This window comes from Triplophysa rosa, linkage group LG16 (assembly GCF_024868665.1).
Source record: "Triplophysa rosa linkage group LG16, Trosa_1v2, whole genome shotgun sequence".
In the NCBI taxonomy this organism is placed as follows: Eukaryota; Metazoa; Chordata; class Actinopteri; order Cypriniformes; family Nemacheilidae; genus Triplophysa; species Triplophysa rosa.
Genome location: NC_079905.1, coordinates 4538081 through 4564087, shown reverse-complemented (window position 1 = coordinate 4564087; position 26007 = coordinate 4538081). Strand labels below are relative to the sequence as shown.

The window sequence follows — 26007 nt, the reverse complement described above, 5'->3', positions numbered from 1 at the left end:
TTGTTTAGTGCATGCCGCAAATGAGCTGAACATAAAGAAGTCCAAGTGCAAGAAGGATGCTGTGGATGTTGATGTCAAAGGGATGATGTTGAGCACCCTCACTAGATCACAATAGAGAAATGCCATCTAGCAACCAAATCACCAAAATCTGTCTTCTGCGACATGAAGCCATGTGAACGGGTCATGGTGAAAAGAAATGAACTGTTATTTCAAGGATTCATATGGCAAGATAAAGTCAGGCTGGAGCTGAGAAAAGAGTCATCCGAGAGGGAACCTGAAGACAAAGGCAAAACAAGAGGTGGTTATTTTATTTCAATTAATTCAATCCTTCACTTGTGTAGATTTTGTGTCTAATTCTATGAAAAGCTGAATGTAAATGCTACTACAAAATGTCCTTTCCCTTTGTGAGAATGTGTGTGTTCAGATCTCACGCACATCTTTCGGAGAGTACACAATTTATTGGATCACCATTGAGTTGAGGTCAATGTAATAATTTTTTACCTTTGAAATTAAGTTCTACTGATGATGGAGCTATATTGTTATGAGAAGCTGATAGATTTGATTCACCACTTATTGTTTTGTAGATATAATAAAATTTACCCCTAGCAGGTAGTTAAGCTTCATTCTCATCATTAATTGCGAACAGCAGTGTAATATTAACATTTGAGGTAAGACACTGGGGTGTGAAGAGGCCATTTTTTGCCTACATTGGCAGAAGATTCAGAAGACGAGAAGGAAGAGAACATCATGGCCTCTCAGTTCTCTGAGGCTTTTACTGTACTGACTTAAATAAAGTTGTTTGGAAAAAACGCAGTGGGGGAGTACAGTCTCAACCATGATGTCATTGAGTCTTTTCATCTCATCTGATTTCTTTTGCTCTTCAGTCTCGCGAATACCTTTCACATTTACATTAATAAAATACAAACACATTTTAGTATATGCAGAGGTTTTATTTCAGTGTTAAATGGCTAAAATTCAGGTTCACTCTATATGACGTGCGAGCAAAGTTGTTTAAATTTCAAAACCAGTCTAAGACATTTACATAATATCATCGATCTCTCAGTTCAATAGTAGTTTTGATTAATTGAGAAAAAAGGTACATAAAATCATAGTAATAAATACAAAACATTAAATAATATATTGACATTTTTTATTATATGGTCGAAAGACGAGCGCTTTTATTTGCTTTTTTTGGTTATTGCAGAATTTTGTCTCAATCCCTGCGTTTAATCATCACCTGACCATAATTCTTTAAAAAAGTTTTTTACATTCGTACAGTTTTACCTGTGTTTTTGTCAGCTGTCAAATATGCACCAGTTTTATCTGTCAGATGTAATGAGACTAAGAGATCGCTGCTGTCACACTTAAGTTGTGAAGGTCACAGATGTTGTATCATGCTGTGACCATCTTTCTCTGAAATAAAATTAACCTGTAAAAGACAAGAAACATGTCAAATAAGGCCAAGCGTATTCCACATTCTAATAATTTCATGGGGATTTTTATTGTTAACTCATTAACTAACAAACAAAACATCTCATTCAAAGGTTGTGATTACTAGCATATAGATTTACTGTGAATCCGTTTATGCATGATACAGAGCAACAAAAAGTATTTTAAATCATTCAAATTTTATTATATAATCAATTGATTTCTGATGTTACATTTGACATAACTGATCGATTTTTATTTCAAAAATGTTTAAAAAGTCGTGGAGCATGAAGACAACACATTCCAGGGATTTTTCTAAATATTTTTGAAAGTGTTTTGGCATTCACCCAGGTTTACCACATTTTTCAAACTAACTGCGTGTCGTTTATTTGAGAAAAAACAAAGCGAAATTCACCAAATAGCTTATTATTAAAAACAAAAAATGAAGCTGATTACAGCTGAATAAAACACAATTTTTCTAAAATCAACTTAAGTCACTTGTCAAAGATCTTGAAGTACATAGTTGTATTTCTATAAACGAATAACATGGGGATTAAATTACTACAGTCCTTACCAGAAATCTTAAATACATATAATGAACTAAAAAAACTTAAATGGACCAATAACAACAAAACGATACACCCTTATACCTTCATATCCCAACGTTTAGTAGATTTATCTTCATCAGAAGTTTAAAATTAAAGTGTTTTCACAAGACTTGCCGTATTTACTAATTTTCCTGAACAAGTCTGGGGTCTTATGTTTATCTGGTGTAGTCTACTCATTGGCCTGAGAGGTGGAGGGCCCACTTATATAAGATTAGGCCTTTTATGTACATGTAGTATGTTATGTACATGTGGTTTTTGTACGTAAAGATCAATAAAGTACAGTAGTAACAGGCAGAGTAAATGCATTGCTAAACACAAAAAGGGGAGAAACTACAAGACAAATGTGAATAATGTAATCGGACCACATACCAAATCCTCATTAAACCTATATAGCACATTAATTTGACCATTCTTGGGAGTGAATGTGCAACTCAAGTTAAAGGCATAGTTCACCCAAAAATAGAAAAAAATTCTGTCATGTTTACTCCCCGCTCAAATTGTTCCAGACCTGTATACATTTCTTTGGTTGGTTTATTTGGAAGAATGTTAGCAACTGATTTATTTGACTACTGTGCATTATTGACTACCATAGAAATAATTATTGTATTATTTATTTTCTAATTTGAATAATTTAGGAAAACAAACAGTTCTGTGGCACATTTGACCACCCTTTTCATGATAGTCAATGGTGCCGCAGAAATCTCAGCTGCTAACGGTTTTCCAAATATCTTTGTGTTCAACAGAACTAAGAACTAAGTTGGAACAACTTGAGGTCGAGTAATTCATGACAGAATTTTCATGAATTTGGGTGAACTGTGCCTTTAAGATAACATTTCTTCTGCACAATGTTCAAATTTTATTTAAAGAAAATAATCTAGTGTTGGGCAAGTTCATTCTGGCCATTTCTTTTGTTACCTGAGGGTTCACCCTGCTCCTCAGGGATGTCATACAGGTGACCTCATCACTGTCTGTTATAGGCAAGTGCAGATGTGCAGAAAGAACATTCTTTAAGATGAATATTAATACAGTTCCTTGTGTTGAGATTTTAATGGGAAACATAAAATGTAAAACATAAATATTACGCACCTAAATCAAACTTTTGCAGATGATATTTCTTCATGTTGAGGTATAAATCAAATCAGCTGTTTGCTGAAACAAACAAAAAACATTTAACCCACTGATAGATTCCATTTTTCAGTCTTTAATCACGTGTTTACCAATGGGAACTGTCAAGGGATAGATTATTCCGTATTTTAAATGACATTTGAGTTGGGCTATTTACAGTCTAGAAACGCCAGATTTGTTGCTTTTCTCATATAAAAAGATGGACGTTAGAAAAGTTGCAAACTCCATGTGGTAATGCCCCCAAAGATTTCCTGATAGTCAGATGTTGATGAATCGTTTGATATTTTTGTGTCCAACAAACTGCCGTCGTGTGTTCATAGCGACCCCGCCCTCGTTTTATTAGGCTATAGGCTATAAACATACATTATGTAGCCTACATTACAGAAGTGAATCAAAGTAGTTTATTTAATAGAAAAAATAAATAGATCCCATATTTACTATTTAAGACTGAAAATGACATTTAATAACAGCGATGCAGAGTTTTATTATTAATCTGTTGTTGCAGAGGTTTAATCTCGTCTGTTTATTTTACGTCAGAACTTAATTAAGAGGCAGAACGGGCCACGCCCACTTACCGCGCGTGTACAGTTTATACGAGGTAGGCTATCAGCAGAATATTTGCGAACCACTAATGTAAAGCGTTTCATATATTCACATAAGATCTGAACGCAATACGTAAAATTAACTGCATGCCCACGTATATGCGTGACGAATCTTTAAATAATAAATAATAGGCCTAGGCCTACATGTCATGCAAAATATAATAAACTCTTTATTGCAGTAACCTTATATTTGGCAGCTAAATAAGTGCTATATTATTTTTTCATTGCGTTTTAAAATAAATAGCATATTTCTTTACATTGAGGTATTTTATATTTTAAATATATATTATGTCCTATAAAAGTACATATGAAGAGTTCATTTCCAAAAAAAAGAATTTCCAAAAAATCTTTGAAAAGTTTTTAAAAAATCATGTTTTTATCATGTTTTGTTGTGTTATGGTGTTAGTTGGCTGTATTTTTTTTTAGTTATTATGGCTTAAATCAAAACAAATCAACTGCAGTTTGGTTGATATTAACTGGAATGCACAATACATTTGTTGAAAATGATCTCTTTTTGGATATAAACTCTTCATATATAGATATACAGTATCAATGATTCTAGAAAGATTCTTTATTCAATTGTTAAACAAGTAAACTTTTTTCAATGTTAAAAAATGCATTTTTTCCCCTTCAATTTTTAAAGAAGCCTTTTGTCTACTATCTTGTGTATCCCCAGTGTATGTTGAAGGACTTGAAGGACTGTGTCTGCCCAGCAACAGTGTGGATAAGGGGACATCAATGCCCTTGTATTCCATCCGCTTACAAATGAAGGTAAACCATAATGCTGTTGCACAAAGCACACTCAAGACATTTTGTTTATCTGTGTCTATTTGAAAGAACTCCAAGACTGCAAGTCACGGCAAAGCAGAACCTGTAATGTCACTGATGCTTTTCAGAGGGAGAGCGTGGTGCTATATTTAACTCTCTTTTAAGTTATTTTAAATGATCTTAAAGCTACATTTTAATGGAGATTAATGAATGCATAGCCCCTGTCAAAAGAACAGACAAATGATGAAACCCCCTGTTCTATAAATGCTTTTTTCCACTGCAGGCCTTCTCCAGAAATGTAGTAAAAGTTAGATCTCTATCGCCCTCTACCGGTGCTAATGAGCTGTGTGCTTTACAGGTGAAGGCAGGGTGATCATAGGTCTCCAGGGTGAGTTTAGGCTTGGGGTAGAATTTCAAATATTTACTGGAGATGGTTCAGAGGTGAGCAGACAGTCAAGTCAAAGCCCAAAGGTTAGAATGCTCTTTAAAGTCAAGTCACATGGGGCACAACTTATAATATATAACCGTTGGGTTTAAGGTTATTGCTTGAAAAATGCACAAACTAAAGGTCACGGTACATTGATAGGTGACCTTTTTGCCAGTGTACTTAAATGCAGGATGCAGCTGATGTTATAGTCTAAAATGTCATCTTACAATTTTCAGACTTAAAAAAAGTATTTATGCCCTTAAATGTAATATAATGTATGGCCTAAAATAACTGGCACAAACTTAGATTTTGTTTTCATATAACTCTCGAGATTTCAGTGCTCACGGATAAAGCCACTGCCTACATAACCAGCAGGTGTCGTCGTTTATTCAACTGTTTTCTAACCAGTTGAGTCATCGGAGGCTCTTGTAAGCTTCTACTCTTGTGTACGTGGATGAAATGCCTCTGCTTTAGGGCACAGGAGAGAGTGTATATTTTTATGAGTGTTGATAGAAAGGCAAGTGTTTAGATTGTGTGGATTACTGTGAACCCCCAACAGTGGGGGATTTAGGGGTTTGCAGATGGTTGCCTATCCCACACATGTAGAAGTGTCTTAAACTTATTTTACACACAGTGCAAGACTGATGTACAAATCATGAAATAATGACAGATGCACTTGGGGATGTAAATGGACCACACGGGTTATGATGTGATCTGTGTACTGTATATATAATCTCCCAAAGGAGTTTTTTCTTATTTTCAAGAATGAGGAAAAAATAAATTAATGTGCGTTTACTGTTGGATGGTGGGGAAAAGCAGGTGAAAATGCTCGACCTCGTAGCGAGAAAATCACGTAGTTGATGTGGGCGTTAATTTGCGAGAAAACATGATTTGGCTGGATGTAGTTTCAGCACCGTGGTCAGAGCACGATGAGAACAAAAGGCGGATTAGCGTCCTTGATATCAGGGACCGTCAATCATTTACATTCAGATGAGTATAACGAACACACAGATAAAGCAGACACGACCTCTTAACGCTATTTGTGTCGGTATACATTTCAGTTTCGTAAGCCAAGTCTGTTTGTTTTCGTCCCAATCAATTTTTGTCATATTTAAAAATGTAAAGTGTAAGAATTTTCAACATTTTAACTGTATTTTAAAATGTTACATGGTTTAGCATGTTAAAGGTATTTTTATCAGCGTTTCTTTTGTTATAAAACGGTGTAATAATGACCACACATGTATAAATTACTCAACACATGACAGTAGATTCAGTCAATTGTGGTGGCAATGAAAGAGACAGCTGTTCACTGACAGCACCCAATGATTTTGCGGCGATGCTTTATCGGAGGAAAATGCAGACTCTCCCTTTAGTCGAGTAAGCATCACGCTTTCCACACCCCGAGGGAGGACAGGAGATGGACAGGAGGGGGACACCGGCTTTCGACGTCAAAAGCTACGGGTTATACGGAGTGTCAACACCGTGAATACAGGCTACAGCGTTAACGTGTTCGTCTTCACTGCCTGTGCATTTATCCGTAAGTGGAAATCAGTTTTTTTCCATTTGTAGTTGTGTTGATTCACGCGTTCATTCCAGTCAACAGGAGATATTTGAGAGGGCAAGAGAGACAAAAACCATGACGGTTCAAGGGTGACAGATGCACGGATTTAGTTGTATGTTCTGGTGTTTGCTTTCAAGATATCTGTTTTACGAGAGCTCTGTTTATCTCTGCCTGGCAGTATTCTACAACCAGACAGAAAGAAGACAAATAAACAAACATCCCCTTGGGATTAACAAAGGAGAGAGAGGAGTAAACGGTATATTTTGGGTTTACACACAGCGGAAAGCTTGTAAGATTTTTACAAACGTATGGGGTTTTATTGATTTAAAGGCGATAAATTGCTTGATTGTTGCATGCGTTCATCCTTGATCATGTATGTGCGTATGTATGTGCAGTTGGTGTCGTGACAAAGAGCCACAATACGACTGAGCCACCAGTCTGGATTAAACAAAGAAGCAATGGACATATCCATCAATATGTATACGCATTTCATTTTATTGTCTTCACTTCTAATGTGCTGAAACGCCAGGGCTTGTAATACAAGTTTCTTTGTTCTTCTATAAAATGGTATTATCTGAAAATTCCTTTATAGAGACCAAATGATCCCAGTCGTCCTATTATGTGCTGCTTGAAGCTATTGTAAGTTAACTTTGGTCAAATTAGCAAACATTTCACATCAAAATAATGCTGAACATTAGTATATTCACGTAGTTTAAAATGCTAATGAAAAATGTCAATATAGCCTACATTCATAAACGATACTATTGATCTGTTTGGCATTGTATCATGTTCGTTAATGACTTTCAACGCTTGCAAATGAAATATCTCGTTTTCCCTCATGCTGTTTTGAAAAGAATCGAGGCCGTTTAACACGCAGGGTCTGTGCAAACTTGATTTTAAACGTTAATGTTGCATTTCATTGACGTTAAAAAAACCGCGTAAAAGACTTTGAAAATGTGACGTTGTGATCAAATGTTCGTCGTTCAAAATAAATGTAGTCTATCTGCACCCTCTTGCATTTATTTGCCCATTGAATCGGTTTTGTTGCCTTCATTTATTTATCTACTAACGTTAGCTGCCTTTATTCTCCTTTGATGTTACGAAATGTTTATTGTAGCCTATGTTTCTCCTCAAGGATTTGAAGCGTCTCCTTTACGCAAAACCGCGAGTTACTGTAGCTAATTTGGTACGGCAGTGAGTTTGCGAACGTAAAGGTCATGGGTTCACATACTGACTCTGAACTATACAGACTAAATGCATTGTACGTCATTTTGTACAAAAGCTCCTGCCAAAACTAACGCATAAAACCTCGCTAACTGTTCTGTTTATTTCAAATCTATAGTTCCTCAAACTTATCTTAAACTGTCATCGATTGCATTCGTTTCTCTGTTCTGTACTCAGAGCCGTCACGTTACAAGCCTTTACAACGGGACTCGTTTTCATCCCCGCGACTCTCGCTCATCCGCCGAGCCGCTCTCCAGTGCTGAAACACCGGGCGCAGCTGTCGCTCCGTCACCCGTCCTAATGAAGGAGGCCGACGCCATCAAGCTCTTCATTGGCCAGATCCCACGGAATCTGGAGGAGAAGGACCTGAAGCCCATCTTCGAGCAGTTTGGGAAGATCTACGAGCTTACGGTGATCAAGGACAAGTACACGGGGATGCACAAAGGTAATTAAACGAGATTGACGCGGCTCCATTGAACGGGCAGTCTCAAGGGGAGATGGTAGACTAATGGTGCTAGATGAGTTTTCCTCTCCATGTCTTAAGAGAAAAGTGAGTGTCTGTGTTAAGACATCTAGTGCCATCCTGTTTATAATGTCTTTTTTGACACCAGGTCAAACGTAGATTGTTTTTAATGTATTGCTAGGAACTCATTTTATTGCACTTTTTTTGTGTGTTCATGATTTATTTTTTCATTGCGTTTGCATTTGAGTCCACCTTCCGAGATAAACAAATAGGTTGATACAAAAGGCAGCTGTGAAGACTTAAATTGTGTTATGTTTTTCCATTTCAGACTCGCGGTTAATTCCCACCCCTCCTGTTTTAACACGTTTTTTATTCACTTTGCGTTTGTTACATAGTGAACCATTTTGCATTGTTTCATATTTACAATCCTCATTGTATGTACTTCTTTCTCTAGGTTGTGCGTTCCTCACGTACTGCGCGAGAGAGTCAGCCTTGAAGGCCCAGAATGCATTGCACGAGCAGAAGACATTGCCGGGGGTGAGTTGTCACTGTTAACAATGCTTTGTAACAATGAAAATTGTAAAAGCGCTATATAAATAAAGTTGAGTTGAGTTGAGTTAATAAAGTGAACTCGGAGACTGGCTTAATAAAACAAATAGATTCGTTTAACCCTAAAAACATGTGCAGTTGTCTATATTTAGGGCTGACTGTATATAGGCTAAAGCTTTTATCATAAAGGTTTATAACATGATTAAAAGCCGTGATGTCATTTCTAAAAATGGAAACAACACATTATGTGGTTCAGGAAACAGGATCCGTGGAAATCTGTGTTGACTGAACAGACTTTAATTAGGAGTGTAGGAGGGCTCAATCCTTGAAGGCATTTGCCATCATGTCGCTCTCTCTCAAGTCGTTGATTAGCTGTTAGGCCATCTGCCGTGCCAGAGCCGCGACAGCGCCGAGACAGCCAACCTGTAAACCCCTCGATCATTTTTTCTATTCAGATTTGCCAGATGTACAGGATATGAACGATGAATATACATAAACATATAGATCTTAAATGGAACATACGTCCAGGAAACTGTACGCACCGCGCTTCCATATATAACCATAGGCGATTGTTTTTGATTAGATTGAGATCGAGCAAACCCAGGGGAATGTTTTCCGCTCAAATTCTATTTAAGCTGGTTTAATTTCCACAAGCGGAAGCAACATGATGCGTGAGAGAGAAACGTCGTAACGGCACAGACGTGATGTTGACCAAGCGGCCAATCAGAGGAGGGGAATAGAAGCTTCTGGTGCAGCTGAACAGACTCTGCCAGACGCGGGCTAATGAAGGGATATATGGCTTTATGACTCCACGTGTCACGTGTCGAAGGCCGATTGAGTCGTATTATAACCGGCGAAATTAAATAAAAGTGTGATTGAAGTAAACGGTCTAACGTGGACTGCTTCGGTTTTTCTGAGCATCTGTTTAGATTGAGTTTTTTTCCCTTATGGTGACAGACGTTATACGCATGTGTGTAACTCCAGAACAAATCCCGTTATTAGCATGACAGTAGTCTGACCTTTGCGACCTCTCCAGGCGCAGATCAGCGGGCTCCCTCAGCTTTAAATCCTCCTTCTCTATCCCTCCATCCTTCCATTCGTCCACCCCCCTCACCTAAGCCCGGTGAGACGGTGTTCAGACCCCCCCTCGAGGTACAACACGAAGCACATTATTAAGAACAACAGCCCCCCTCTTCTAAAGAGAAATCTCTCTTCCTCTTTCTCTGCCACTCTCTTTCTTTACACACAGACACCCAGCTGTATGGCATTATTACCAGCTCATGGCACCTGCCATTCAGAGCAGGCCCCACCCCCAGCCTGTCAATCATAGCGAATCGCTCTGGCAACGCTGCGTGATGTGTGTTTAGAGAGCGTGAGCGGGTGAGATAGGAATTGTAACCGGGATGGGGGAGAGAGACTGATAAGATAAGAGAGAAATTGGTTTTAAAACCTTTGTTCTCACCTGTTTTCTTTTGCTTTTGTTCACACTGCACCCAAATCTGATTTTGTTTTTAAAACCTCACATTGTACTTTATATTTGGCGTGCCTTTATCAGCAAAATGTAAAGAGTTTTCTAACACAACTAGCTTTGTAAGGGGGGCAGAAAACTGTGTTTCTTAAACTTAGGGGCAACATAATTAATTCAATACATAACTATAAATCCAATTTTTTACATCAGGTATGTAAAAACGACACGATGTTTTCTCTTTTACAATTCAGACACCTAAACCGATTCGAGTCTGATATGCCATAAAAATCACACGCTCGCCGTCTGCCCGTTCGCTTCCTTTGCATTAGTTTGTACTTGACGAAAAAGTGTTTCTAATTTCGCCAGCGTTGAAACCATGAATAAAAGATTGTGAGCGGTGAATTGAAGGGAGAGGTAAAGGAAGAGAGGAGGGGCCGAACAGATGGCATGGTTAGAGTGGCACCTGGCCTTCTGTTTAATTTCAGGTGAGAGGGACGCAGTGATTGTGAGAATGGAGACGCGGGGTCCTCTTTCTACTTGACCATCCCATCTTCTCCTCCCCCTTTTTATCTCCTATCTCTCGCTCTCTGCCTTGCGTTGCCATCCCAACATGTTTGCATAGCTCTGTTTATCACACGGGCGCAACAAAGCATCAAGCATCGGCCAAGACACTTCAGTCGGGCTCTTAAAGCCGGCGCGTTATTCACGTACACGCTCTCGGCCTCTCAGATTGCCTCAGTCAGTAATTCGCTCATTGATCACATTTTATTCCTTTTATTCCTTATGCTCTCATTCAAGTTTAAAACAAAACAGCGGCGAATATATAAGAAACATGGGAAGAATATAACTCAGCTGGATGGCACGCAACTTCAATTAAGATAAATATCAGCAGTGTTTTATATCAAGTCTTGTTTTTTTGTTGGTGAAGTTCTTCTATTTGCTGTTTCAGGAATAGCTTGACTTACTCTTGCCTCTGCGCAGGAATCGTGACAAGAAAGCACTATGATGTCAAACAAAATGGACAAACTTTTATCGTTATTTACTTTTTGCTGTACCACCACCCATTCTCTCGAACCATTCCCATTGGTTATTAATAGCGAAACTTTGGTAAATTTAGTTAGTTCTTTGCATAAGGTATCTGTAAAGTGTACATTTTTAATGTTCTTTTTTTCTTTTAATATCATTATTTTGATTTGAAGCTTTAAATGAACCCCCATTCTCTTGAACCGATCCCATTGGTTAATAATAGCGAAACTGCGGTACATTCAGTTAGTTCTTTGCATAAGCTCTCGGTGAAGTGTGTGTGCACACATTTTTGCGTTATCGTGTTTGGGACAAGTTGTTCGTCTGAACCCATGTGTTAAAAGAGCGTCTGTTGTGCCTTTGTTATGGGGGAGGGGAGGGCAGGTGTTATTACTCAGAGATGGGGGTGGATTGTGTGAACGTCTGGATGTTTGTTTGTGGTTTTGTCTTATGTGCTCTTTTTTTTTTGTAGTAGTAGTAGTTCATTAAGCGTAACCTGGTTTAGATACGATTTAATAGTACCATTTTTTTTGTTGAGTACATGCTTTTTACTGATACTTTTTATTGCCAATTTATGTAAGTTGTTTCTAGTACACTACACTTAAAGGGATACTCCACCTAAAAATGAAACTTCTGTCATCATTTACTCACCCTCAAGTTGTTCCAAATCTGTATAAATGTCTTGGTTCTGATGAACACAGAAAGATATTTGGATAAATGTTTGCAACTGACATTTCTGGGACATCATTGACTACCATAGTAGGAAAAGATATTATATATTTTTATTCTGTTGAAAACAAAATGAGATATTTTGAAGAATTTACGGCACCTTTGACTACCATTATATTTTTTTCTTTTATGGAAGTCCGTGATGTCCCAGAAATGTCAGTTGCTAACATTTTTCCAAATATCATTCAAGTGTTCAAGACAACAAAGACATTTATACAAAAATTTTTGGGGGGTAATTCATGGCAGAATTTTCATCTCTCACTAATACAATAGATGTGCATTTAGCATAAATCTGTAAAAAGTTTGCTTAGTGCTGCATTGATTCTCAAACTCGTTTTACTGCACTTGGTCAGTCGTGACAAAAGAGACATGAGCCAATCATATCGGTCTAACCCAATCAGACGCTTTAAAAGCGTAATTGAGTATGTGCGCTCGCCTGTTTTCCTTCCAGAAGCGCTGGATGAAGTATATTTGACTTAGAGTCAGTGTCTATACTCGCATCCAGACAGGATGAGTCCATTGTTCGAATGAATTGAAGGGTTACAGGGTTCGAGAGCCCAAAAGAGAGACAGAGGTGAAAGTAGGTCTAATTAAAGAGGGGGGGGGGGGGGGGGGAATTGGGGGAAGGGGGAAATGAAAGAAAATTTGACATAATGAGCCTCGGGTGGTGGTGCGGGGGGAGGGGGTCGCGCGGACGTCCACGAGTTTAAAGACAGACATCTGCTTGCGAGTGTGTGTGTGGCCTTTGATGAGGCTCCGTGAGAGCAGAACTTAATCTGACACACATCTATCCGGCATGCGCGGTGGATTTTTTCACACCGTTGAGAAATAAAATGACGTTTTTGGTGCTTGTGAGGATATTTGTACTTGTACGACTCCTGTGAAATTCAGATTTTCACTCATTGTCCGTTTGTGCCGGTGTTCAGACAGAATACAAAGACAAACGCTAGTAATGATAAAGTCACGAACAGCAAAACATCGTAGACCTTTTCTCTACATTGGTTGGTTTTGCCCGGAACAAATCACAAATCTCAAGAGCTTGTTTGCCAGAGGTAATCTGTCTTCTTTCTGAATGTGTCCCGGATCGATACAGTTGCGCAGGAAAAACCCATAAACGCACTAAATGATGAATATAGCATTTGCAGATTTCCTGACGAGCAGTAAGGACTTATCGAATTTTAAATTTACAGTGTCCTGAAGTTTTTTTTTAACATAAATATTGTATAGACTCCCTGCTGTTTCTTTCATTCTGTCTTTACTCTTTACATTGACAGTTTCAAGTCTTTGCGAGCTGTTTAACTGTTTTTGGTCCAGTGACTTGCACTTTAAAACAGGCCAATTGATTAGAGTTTATTGATTATTTCATTCATGAGGATTTCAGTCTTTCAGGTCAGGATGGTGTTGTGTTGTTTAATGGTGGATGATGTGATATTTCAGGGTGGCAGCCTGTCAATTATCCATTTAAAGAACATTTTGTGGTTCTTATGTCATTATCATGCATGCAGTTTCTGTGACCATTTATTAGTTGATATATGAAATATTTTGTAACTTTAAAAAATGTATTTGTTACACAACTGGAGTATGGAGATAAGCTGGAAAATGGAAATATATTCAAAATATTCATAACTCTATATTGACGTAAAGACAAATCTTTGTGCCAAATTAAAAAAAGTTAAAGAGAGAGTTCACCCAAAAATGTAAATGCTTTCATTTACTCACCCTCATGTCATTGCAAACCTGTGACTTAAATAATAATAAACAACATTGGCCCCCATTGACTTTCATTGTATGGACACACTTTCATGGTATGAGTCATTTCTCAAAATATCTTATTTTGGGCTCTGCAGAAGACAGAAAGTAATACAGGTTTTGATGGCAATTTTTGGCTGAACCATCCCTTAATACCCATGTTGTTTGCCAACTACCCTTCTTATCCAACGAAATATGTTTGCGTTGGCCGCACCTCTGGAAATTGTTTTTGCGTGTCGATTTTGGAGTGCTGTTCAGTTTTAACTCTGTGCTTGTTACAAAATGGCAGAATGATAGACTGAAGGGAAAAAGCGAGATTGGAAAGAAAGAGAGTGGAATATATTGGGGGTGGGGTGGCGCGCAGGTTGATTACGGTCGCAGGTCCTGTTGCCAGGAGACGGCTGGGACGAGGGATGCTGGGTTGCTAGGAAACCGGCTCAATGCAACGGCCGGCGTTGCATGATGGGTACAGAGGCAAGATTGAGAATAGTCTTTGTGTGGATACACACCTACTTAAACATCTGCCGCCGCGTGCACGTTGACAAGTCACGAGAGATCTGCTTGAGCACAAATCACACGCACAGTCATTCTTTCCATTCACAGCAAAAACAAAACAGCACATCACGTCGAAGTGAATTGTGATCTGATTTTTGAGTTCTTATCAGTTATAGCCTTTATTAATACTCTGATGTGATTGCAAACTAGTGATTATACATATACTGTACATGTGAGATGTTATCTGCGTGTAAATGGAAACATTGTGATTTGTTTGTATATGTGTTCAAGGCACTTTATAAAGGGGTTGAAGCAGAGTAAATGTCATCTGATTGAATAATCTAGAGATTTAATATCCCATAATCCCACTGAAATCCATGGCCTCAGATCAAGGGAGAGATTAAGTATGTGTGCTCATCGTGGAAGTAGATGTGCTGATTTCGAGCAGGCGGTGGTCAGATGTGATCTTATGATGGAAAGATATTGTATATATATTTTCATGTTCATGTAATTTCATGTTCATAATGAAATTATAAACATTTCACTCATTTCTCTTGTGTTTGATGGTAGATTTTCTGATGTATTTGCTTGCTGAAAGATAGCTTGAACTAGGGTTAAATTAAGGTTGATTAAGTCTATTTTTTGTGTAAACGAAAAATATATTTTTATAAATACGTTCCACCAACGCGTTCTGGTTTCCGTAAGTTTCTGAATGTGTGAGCCATTCTACTATTGAAAAAAGTCAAAACTAGATGAATGAATGTTTTAAATGTAATGTATCATAGTAGCTTTAATAAATGGCTATCGAGGTTTTAAAAGAAGAAAAACAGCACCGTTGTAGAAAGATCTGTGTGTTTTTATGTGGTTTCTAAAGAGTCCGGGTTAGTCTGACCGTTCGATTTTCATTGACGGGCTGTATTTGTGGAAGCCAACAGGTTTCTTTTGCCTAGACTGAGGATTAATTTTCGCTGCCTGTTGCTTTGGCAACCATCGCAGCTACACCATCCTCTTACTAACCACAGTATCTGTCCATCTCTCTCTCTCTCTCTCTCTCTCTCTCTCTTCACTTTTCATATTCTATCCGTTTCCCCTTTGCTTTCCTCCTGTCTCCGTCTCTCGTTTCCTTCTCCCATCACCACCTTCCCCTCCCATCGTCGTCCAGGGCATCCTTGTTTACCTGCTGAGTAGCTCGTCTCACCGTTGTCACGGTGACGAGGGTTGGTTGCTGTGCCGATCTGAAGTGGAAGTGCCACGACTTCTTTCTCATCCCTTTGTACCCGTCCTTACCCTTTCTTTTTTGTTCTCTGCCGGTATCTCTATTTTTCCTTTCTGTAATCCTTGAAGCTCCGTGACTCATCACAGCGCAGGAAAGATGTGAATAAAGCTGCTCACAGACTCAGAGTTTGTCGCACCTTGTAGTGGATTTGTAGCATGTGCCGCCCAGTTTAATAAAACAGGAATGTGTCTTTTAGGTTATATGATAATGTGTATATTCAAAAAGGAGTATTTTTGGGGAGTGTCTTATGCGAGTTGCCTTTATGAAAGTGAAACGAAAATGGCACCGTTGTTAAAAGCAAATGTTCTTTTTGCTACAGGAGAACCTTCCTATGTTCTGTGATTATTCGAAAATGTTGTCATTTACTTATCTTCGTGTCATTCAGACCCTTAAACTTTAATCGGGAGCACCTGCCCTCAATGCCATAAGACCACATTGTCAAAAAAGTTTGTTTACCCTCCACCTCAGTGTTTTCCTCGAGATAAACATAGCAATTTGAGAAAATCTGATTTACGTGCTGCAAAACATGCTCGTGTACAGCTGAGACGAGATTAGTCGTGACCAGAGGGACTGAAACCAGGAAAGCAGAGGAACCGATGCAGAACAGACGTAATAGTGGGTGCAGCATCACCAAAACAATCAATGACACCTGCTTCATTAGTCATCCTGATAAATGCCCTTGTGTTTTCGTCCTCCGTCAGTCATGTTATATATTTTTGACGTGCGATGAAAGAGTGAAAAGTCATTATGTATGGTTTATATGGCTCTGTGTGAGCGTGGGATCAATACGGACCCCAGATGAGCGATCGTGCCTGGTTGGTTGAAACCAAGCGATCTGGATTGGGCCGAAATGTCACCTGCTGCATAATTAACGCCTTTATGTTGATTTAGCCAATTTAGCTCACAGCTTCTCTCCATCCGAGTCTCATCCACTCCTTTTACTATTGCTTATGAATTACAGTACTAACACCGTTTTTTGTTATATTTAAATAAAAAAGGTTAATTTATGTCTGGTTCAAAAATGTTTGTACTAAGAAAAAAAGCAACCACAGCAATCAAGATTTGGGATCTCTTGTAGTGTATCCAAAATGCTATCAAAACATTTGCATTCATCTTTCCCTCAGTTATATTTGGAACTATATTTGGTTTATTTCTATTTTAGTCTTCTTTTCTCTTTCATATCATCCGTCCCTCCCCCAGCGCCTGTTTATTTCCCTTCTGTTTCACAGAATCTCACCATTTTAATCTGCCGTGCATCTGTAATCCAGATTAGCCGGCGAGCTCGTTTAATCCCATCACTTCACCAATCCCGTGTGGGCGTGCGCTTTTCCTGGAGCCCGAGAGAATGAGAGAGCGAGGCGGGATTAGGTGCGAGAGAGAGAGCACAAAACTGATTCTTGATGAGAGATAAAAGTGGGCGAGGGAGGGAAAGTGAGAGATGGCGATTAGGCCTGAAATGGAGTTACAAAGGCTACACGGAGAGAACAGAGCAAGCAGATAAAGGGAGGTAAATGGAACAGGAGTAGGGCCAGTGTGCACTTTTTTTCTATTAAAAACGAGAGGCAATTTCCACAATAGAGGTCTGAAAGACTCTTGCTTTGTCAACAAATGAAATGAGGTCCTTAACCTTGTTGAGTCAACTACGGTCAGACTCGGATATTATATGAGAATATTTCATTCATTTAATTACATTTTTTCAAGGGTATTTAAATTCCTGCAACCTTTAGTAAACTTTGTGTGGGTAACACAAATTATTTGTGGAATTTCCTAGCAATAATCGACCAAAAGCCAAGATTTAAATGAACAATAAAAATACATACATTTAGGCTTATGTTGTCACTAGCTCAGTAGTTCTCAAACTGGGGGCCCCGAGATGGATCCAGGGGGGCCACAGATTTTGTGGCATTTTATGAAATATAGAAATTAATCATAGATTTTATGCAATCAAACATCAGAAAAATAAGACCACCAGACAAAAGAATTGATGTTTCAGCATTGTATAACCAAATATGTTTTTGTTTAAATAAAAATGTTAAATTTAAGATTATACGTCTTTATTTGGGGGGCCGCAAAGCGATGCACTCTGCACAAAGGGGGCCTTACAACGAAAAAGTTTGAGAACCACTGCACTAGCTAACTTGGGACCGAATGTTGTTGTTTTTAAATAATTTAACCATCTGTAAACATTGGCCACAAAATTTGGGGCACAAAATTTCCAAAAATGGAAATTGCTAGAAATATTGAGACAGATGGGCAGTTCATGAGATGTGCATCACGCACATACATTCAAACACACACAGGAAATGAGAGATCTGGATTATGAAGTGCGTTTGATCATGTGATGTGCTCTGTGTTTCAGATGAACCGCCCCATTCAAGTGAAGCCAGCGGACAGTGAGGGCCGAGGAGGTACTACATATGAACCGCTAGACTCACAAACCAAAACATAACATAGACTTCTATTGATTTTATATATAGTTAGTTATAAATGACAGTAAGATAATGCTATAAACATAATTTTTTTATTGTGTTTTTCAAATGTGAACATATTTACATTATGAAGAAAATGTTCTTTAGAGGAGAAATGACAAGATCAATGTCACACAACATAAGAATTTAACATAACTGCTGATATTCGTACACTTTAATAAAAAGATTTTGAATGCGTTTAAACTTTCCAGCATCTTTAATGTTCTCTAGTATTTGATACTGATAGATTTGAACTGCAAATAAACAGAAAACTATGTAGAAGGAGAAGAGGCTGATTTAATAATCTTGAATCGGATGAAAATGCCAAGACAGGCCTATATGGTGTAAAATATGGGGCAAATAGTTATTCATCTGAATCCTGCTTAAATGCACACTCATACATAGAACTAGAGCTATTGTTTTGGTCAGCGAGTGACAGTCCTCTAGGGCCCCCTAGTGACTATAAATGTAACTGCAACAAAATGCCTCGCTACTAACACAATATCATGAAGTGACAGATATTATCTGCATTGAATTGAAAGATCCCATTTTAGATATATAATCTTACACCCACATTGCTATTTTTGTGTACTTATTATCCGTCTCTTTGTATGTAGACAGGAAGCTGTTTGTGGGCATGTTGGGGAAGCAGCTGTCAGACACTGATGTCAGAAAGATGTTCGAACCTTTAGGGAGTATAGAGGAGTGCACGGTGCTCAGAGGGCCTGACGGAGCAAGCAAAGGTGCCCAGCGTTATAGCAGTTCAGTCTTTTGGCACACTTGCCGTTCATTCGTGCATGTGTATGTGGCTAATAAATGACGGTCCGTTCGGCACAGGCTGTGATTTGTGAAGTGATGGATGTGTGTGCTCAGGGTAATTATGTATGAGCGTGAATGGAACAGATGCACCTGCTGCAGTGAATCATTAACAGCTTCTCTTTACCCTCCCATATGTACACATGCTTGTAGGTCATGGGAGCTAGTGTGCCCATTTATACCAATGTAATTGGACGTTTATATTCTGTACCATTTATGCGTTGCACGGCATGTCGTGCAGCAGCACTTCGGGCGACCCGGGTTCAAGTCCTAGCTCGTGGTCCTTTCCCGGCTCCTGTTCCCCTCTCTCTCATCCCATAATTTCCTGTCTCACTCTCCACTGTCCTATCAATATAAAATATGTACATATCCGTTGCACAGGCTTTGTCTAACCACGTGTTGTGTGTTGCAGGTTGTGCATTTGTAAAATATCAGAGTAACGCAGAGGCTCAGTCGGCGATTAGCGCGCTACACGGCAGCCGCACTCTTCCGGTTAGTGCGTTTCTTTTTTTCTTGCATACGCATTCAGATTCCTCCCACCTACACATCTACAATAACATAACAATACAGCATTGTTCAGTATGTTGATACTTACTGAAAGAATGCAGCCTCTTTGTTTTACCCACAACATATTTTACAGCCCCTGTTATTCAAACCAGATGTTTTCGTTATAAAAGTTTGAGGATTGTCTTGATTCCTCCAGGGTGCTTCTTCTAGTCTGGTGGTCAAGTTTGCCGATACAGAGAAGGAGAGAGGAATCAGGCGTATGCAGCAGGTGGCCTCCCAGCTGGGTGTCATCAGTCCCATGAGTCTACACCTGGGTGCCTACAACGCTTACACGCAGGCAGTGAGCGATAACACCACACAAAACATACACACACACACAACGGGAACTAACTTAGTGATAGTTTTGTGTTTATGTACCTTAGCTGGTAAAGTGGGGTGTCAGACAGGGGATAATAGTGGAACTGAGGAACACGCATATATTGATAATCCATAATATTAACATCAAATATTACACTGTTATAATAATTGGCAAGACTCAACGTTTAAAAAATGGAACAATAGCGAAAATAGCAGTCTTCAGGGGTGTGGTGTTGTAAGGGGCCCACCCCTTGGTTTTATGGCCGGGGGCCAAAATTGGGTGGTACGAGTCTGATTGGGGTCACAGGCTGGACTCCTGGGGGTCACACATTCTAATAAAATATATAGTTTAAGTTAAAAGGTCTGAATTTGGATTGAAGCTACAACAGGAGATTGTATTAAATCTGGTGCCAGAAACACTTGCAGAATTACTTTCGATACAACACAAAGGAAGGTCAAACTGAAATAACTTTGACCTGATACCCCCAGTACAACCTCAGCAGCACAGAATAAATGTGGTTCAACTGTGTTAAAGGGATAGTTCAGCCAAAAATGAACATTCTCTCATCATTTATTTACCCTCATGTCATTCAAAACCTGTATATGATGACTGCTTCTGTGGAACACAAAAGAAGATATTTTGAGAAATGTTTCAGTGGTTTTGTCTTTTGTCCTTCAATGGAAGTCAGTGGGGTCCAATGTTGTTTGGTTATCAACGTTCTTCAAAATTTCTTCTTTTGTGTTCTGCGGAGGAAAGAAGGGCTGCGTAAATGATGAAAGGATTCACTTTTGGGTCAACCAACCCTTTAACAGTTTACGTGATGGTTGTACAAAGCTCAACGATTTCATTTCATTTTTTTTTTTAGCTTGTCCAGCAGCAGGCATTGGTGGCTCAGTCGGCATATCTGTCTCCCGTGGCAACGGTTGCGGCGGTGCAGATGCAGCAATTGGCTGCTCTCAATCCCAGCATCATAGCCACGCCCATCGCCTCAATCACACCCTCATCAGGTGAATAAAAGTCTGCCATATACGAGTCTATTTCGGATTTTTCATTTCTTTCTATTTGTTCATGATTTTTATTTCTGCTGTAGGTACAAGCACTCCGCCAACTCTCACTGCCACGCCTGTGTCTGGTCTTCCTCCACCAATCACGATCAACAGTTACACCCCGCTCCCCGCACCGCCCAATGGCCAGTCTGCCTCTGAAACCCTCTACACCAATGGTCTCCATCCATATCAGGGTGAGAAACCTTTTTTAGGGGTCAAAAGCGTATTTTTCACTGTCTGCTCCGAGTGATCGCTTCAACTCCATTCTGGGTTTTCAGTTGTCTTCATTATATTGGTTTTGTTTGTTTTTGGTTTTTAGCTCAGAGCCCTGCATTGGATCCTCTTCAGCAGGCGTATACAGGAATGCAGCACTACACGGGTGAGAACTCCTGCAACATTTGAAATGCGTGAACTCCAAAGAATTGAGAAGCACAAAACACCCTGTTGCTTAAATCAGTGTGGTACAATGTAAATTCTGAGATGGTTTTAGATTAGATGTTGATGTTTTATTGGCACACGCAAGTTGTTATTGCAGCTAGATCAGCGTGACCAGTGTAACCACACAGGGTGACCTGCCAAAATCACCACAAATGTGCCCAAAATCCAGCTTATGCAAATAGTTTTATCTGGCCATTTATGCTGGTTACGAAAAATCTTATAGAAAGGGATGGTTCACACAAAAGTAAAACTTCACAAGTTTAAACGTGTATATGACTCTTTTTTTTCTGTGGAACACAAAAGAAGATATTTTGAGAAATGTCCCTGTGCTTTTGTATTCATGCCATGGAAGTCAATGGGGGTCAGTGTTGTTTGGTTCTGAATAAAAAAAGTGTTGTTTTCTAAATGATAAAAGAATCAAATGTGTTTTTAACAAAGGCCACAACACAGTTTGTAATTTATGAAGATGTATTGCTAAAAAATGCTGTAAATGAATACTTTGTAATAATCTCATGTTCAACTTCATAACTCCGCCCACAGCTACATATCCCGCTGCTTACGGATTGATCGGTCAGCCGTTTCCTCATCAGCCCACCTTGGTTGCCCAGCAACCCCAGCAGCCACAGCAGTTGCAACAACGAGAAGGTAATGATGTCATTTCAACAGCATCCTGTTTTGGGTTCCTCGCCTATTATTGGATTTCTGCATAGTCATTGTTCTGCAGATCACACGTATGTGGGGTGGTGGGGGGGTCCGTGTGGTTGTATTTGATTCCAAGCGAGTTTGTGTTAGTGGGTATGCTGTGAGCTTGTGTACGATGCACCCATTCAAAGACTCAAAACACTTTTTACAAGCATTGCCGTCTCATACTTTGCATTTCCTCCCTGGGTTTTGTCGCCTCGCCCTTTGAATATCTCACTCCTGTTCCTGTGATTTCTCTCCTCCAGGTCCCGAAGGCTGCAATATCTTTATTTATCATCTGCCTCAAGAGTTCACAGACTCGGAGATGCTCCAGATGTTTTTGCCATTCGGTAATGTCATCTCAGCAAAGGTGTTTGTTGACCGTGCCACGAACCAGAGCAAATGCTTTGGTAGGTATAGCAAAGGAAAGAGAATAGGACTTTCTTTCTTAATGGCGTAGACCGCTTATCGTCCTACTTACGTGATAAACAAATTTTCTGCTTCACCGGTCACCTCCGTTTTGCAGGTTTCGTAAGCTTTGACAACCCGGCGAGCGCCCAGGCGGCCATCCAGGCCATGAACGGCTTTCAGATCGGCATGAAGAGGCTTAAAGTTCAGCTCAAGAGGCCTAAAGACGCTAACCGTCCATATTGAGAAGAACAGGTGAGAGAAACCAGCGGGTGTCTATGAACCAAAAAGGGAACATAACAAGTGCCTCTTTATACAATCTCTTTCTCATTCAATGCTGAATTGCTAACCTGTGGTCAGATCTAATGTTTCCTGTTTTAACTAGTCCATTTAAAATGTTACCGCTGACCTTATAATGAAAGAATTGATGTTAACCTCGTGAGCATGAGATCTTTAAAAATAAAAGTAGTGTAAGCAACACTCATTAATTTTTACTTTCGCTTATTGTTTTTGTGCTGTGTCATTGTTCCACTCTCCTGAAACCCCAAACAATCAAACAAACAAACACAAGCTCATCCACACCCCAAGGCTGCCCCGTCCAATCATAGCTGGTGTGGAGACAGCGTCGCTATGGCTACGGTGGCCTAGCAACCAATAAAGCTCCCCCTTCCTCCCACAGCGTTGGTTTGTAAGTTGATTGGCCTGTGTTGGTTGCTGTGGCGATATTCCTGCCTGTGATGGTTGCCATTAGCAGTTTTATTTTTTGGCCCTTTGTCATGTATCCTCCATGCTGAGAGTGCATGGCGGGTTACCGTGGTGACTATGGACTGTGTTTGGTGCGTTGTGACTCTCTCTTTTTGTTTTCTTTTTTATAAATACTGATCAATAACTCACTGTAATTCACTGTAATGCACCTATTAGTAAATCAAACCTATTGAACTGCAATTCACAAGCTAAATGTGCTACTTTTGGGTGGATTTTGTTTTTGATCAGTCTCCTGTGTGTTTTGTTTGATCATGATCTCTATTTCTTACCAAAACACTCCCATATGTAGTCTGGTGGTGTTCTAGATATTGTGTATGTGGGGTGGTGGGGTGGTGGGGGGGTCCGTGTGGTTGTATTTGATTCCAAGCGAGTTTATGTTAGTGGGTATGCTGTTTCGTGCATACGAGTGAGCTTGTGTACGTGCTTGCGTGAATGACCCGAATGTCTGAGAACGTGCGCGCGAGAGAGAGACGAGTAGGGAATTTTCATTCATTTTATCTCTCAAACCTCTTTGCCGGGGTTTGAGGTTACAGTTTGTGATTGTTATGGTGATATAAGTGAAGCATTGTGCCGACCAAAGAACAGCATTCCTCTGTAGGAATTCTGGGTTTTGCTTTTAGGAAATCCTACAGTTCGACTTTTCATGCTAAAACATATCAGTGGTTTAAACAAGACGCAGTCAGGTTCTTTCTCCAAAACGAAAATTACAATACAGCCCAGAATTCCTATAGTGCATGTTGGAAATTTGTTTGCCTGCCAGAAATGTTTCCCTACTTTAAACAATCACTAACACACAAACACACACTTGCATAAAAACCTTTTCACTGACTCGCAATATAGGGTGCATGGACGTATAGAATGGTAAACATTAAAGGGGTAATTCACCCCAAAACAAAAGTTGTTCATCATTTACTCATCCTCTTGTCACTTCAAACCTGTATGACTTACTTTCTCCTGCGAAACACAAAAGAAGGTATTCTGAAGAATGTCGGTAACCAAAAACCGTTGGTCCCCATTGACTTCTATTGTATGGACTCAAAACCAATGCAAGTTAAAGGGGACCAACGGTTTTCGCTTGCCAACATTCTTCAGAATATCTGCTTTTGTGTTCTGCAGGAGAAAGTAAGTCATACAGGTTTGAAGTGACAAGAGGGTGAGAAGTAAATGATGACAGAATTTTCATTTTGGGGTAAACTATCCCTATAAAATGACAATGTTAACCATCCTAAACACAAAATAGTTCACTGTTAACTTTGTGATGTAAGTAGGAATGTCTTTTGATCTATGTAACGTTGTCTTAACTGTAATTGTCTTTTTCTTTCTCTCTCGCAGGCAAGAAAGGAGATGTGAAATTGAGTCACTTCACTGCAAATTATGGGACCAACAACTTTCGCAAAACTGCAGTATAAAAAAACCTTCCAAGATTATTTAAATAAAAAATATACATTTAACAGAGACAGACTTATCGCACAAGGTGCAGGTTAAATATATGAAGTTACTACCTTAACAGTATACGATATAGGACCAATAATTTCCTAGCGCAAGTTGGATGTTCTGCACAGCCAGCCGGTAAATGCTAGTTAAAGCGCTAGCGACGCAACGCCACTCGCTCTTCTGCTTCACACACTATTGTGCCGTGTGCTTGTGGGTCGTGACCTTTCTGCCCGGAGCCCACACATCAACGCCCTGCACACACAAAGGGGACCAACCAACACAAATATGTCAGTACTACACAACTTTTGTTTCTGGGTAAAAAAATGCGCTAACTATAGACTATTAAAGTCTCTTTTGCAGCAATCTAAAATGTGTACATAGAATTTCAAGGGGAACATGTGTAGACATATCGAAACGGTTGGGTGGGTGGGACTGGGTCAATGTAATCTGAGCAAAGAATCATGGGTATGTTAGGTAGAGACGAAATGTCCTTTGGGAATTGTGAAGAAACTGCTATTGGTCTCCAATGTGAGTCCAGTTATACATAGTTCATGTTTAATACGTATGGAAATGAAAGATTGAGGATACAGGATGATGGGCCTATATTGCAAATCTCCCTAAAATAAGTGAATATAGTTTATCACAGAAAGGATGTAGTTAGACTTTTTTATTTTTAGGTTTTTTAGTTTTTCTTTTCTTTTTTAATTGTGGATACAGTTAAAGTTAAAACATAAAAATGTATTTCATTGTAAATATCATGCTTTTAAAATGAAGGTCAAGATTTAAACATTTGGGATATTATTATTATTAATAATTATTATTATTATTATTTAGGGAAATTCATTTCTATTTTTTTTATTTATTTATCAATTTCTTGATGGAGGGCATTTTTTAAATTATTTATGAAGATAGAGGATCATTGGCTCGTGTGCCGATGAATCCATGTATTTTTAGACATTTTATTTACAGAATTACCATTAATGAACAATCATTCTATTTATTTTCTTCAATCGTTGTTTCACAACCTGTCAATTAAAAAAAAAATTTGAATAAAATTTTAAACAATACTTTGTGTCTTTGTGAGATTATTAGATGATGATTTAATTGAATTCTGTTGAACAATGTTCAGAATAAAATGAATATTTGTCACAAAAGAAATGCATATTTTCCCTCAGGGAGTTTCAACATATTTTCTCACATTATTCTCAACAATATCCAGTGATATAGGGCTTGTACAATAGAAGTCTTTTGTAATATATTATGCTACGTCATAAATTAAATATAGATATGGAATGAATGCATCATTTTTCATAAAATGTTTTCATTATAAATTACGGTACTTCAGGTATTGGAATTTAGCGATAATCCCTATTAAACTAGACGGGGGCTTAATTTGATCATTTATTTAAAATAAAAAAGGGCTAAAACAACAAAAAAACATGATTTCCTTCTATTTAGTCATCGAGAGCCATCTGAATAGTTGTGCCAAGCTTTAAAATATTTACCCAAAATATTCGGCTAGAATGGGGGCGTCAAATGTTGTAGACAAGTCATAAAGTTTGATCCACTGCCTTGTTAGATCAGAGCTGTC

The 26007-nt window shown here is 38.9% G+C and overlaps 1 protein-coding gene across 4 annotated transcripts; it reads left to right on the top strand.

The window, feature by feature from the left end:
- The first annotated feature begins 146 nt into the window (after window positions 1-146).
- On the top strand, window positions 147-25477 carry celf3a (cugbp, Elav-like family member 3a). Of its 4 annotated transcripts, XR_008964487.1 has the most exons (16): window positions 147-298; window positions 4440-4534; window positions 7921-8188; window positions 8661-8743; window positions 17855-17903; window positions 18581-18706; window positions 19192-19271; window positions 19483-19626; window positions 20510-20651; window positions 20735-20884; window positions 21010-21069; window positions 21669-21773; window positions 22076-22219; window positions 22336-22472; window positions 22789-22905; window positions 24315-25477. XR_008964487.1 is itself a non-coding variant. In XM_057354006.1 (15 exons), the coding sequence occupies exons 1-14, from the start codon at window positions 163-165 to the stop codon at window positions 22461-22463; spliced, it is 1710 nt and encodes a 569-aa protein (XP_057209989.1). In that variant the 5' UTR covers window positions 147-162; the 3' UTR covers window positions 22464-22472; window positions 24315-25477. The 4 variants fall into 4 exon arrangements, 3 of the variants coding, with proteins under 3 accessions (XP_057209989.1, XP_057209990.1, XP_057209991.1); XM_057354006.1 differs by lacking the exon at window positions 22789-22905; XM_057354007.1 differs by lacking the exon at window positions 24315-25477 and having other exon boundaries at window positions 22789-23942.
- The last annotated feature ends 530 nt before the right edge of the window (window positions 25478-26007 follow it).

Bases quoted from the DNA above. Each gene is read 5' to 3' on its own strand.
- celf3a (XM_057354006.1), top strand. From the start codon at position 163: ATGAAGCCATGTGAACGGGTCATGGTGAAAAGAAATGAACTGTTATTT. The intron at 299-4,439 runs GTGGTTATTTTA...GTGTATCCCCAG, and splicing joins AGACAAAGGCAAAACAAGAG to TGTATGTTGAAGGACTTGAA. The intron at 18,707-19,191 runs GTGCCCAGCGTT...TGTGTGTTGCAG, and splicing joins GCCTGACGGAGCAAGCAAAG to GTTGTGCATTTGTAAAATAT.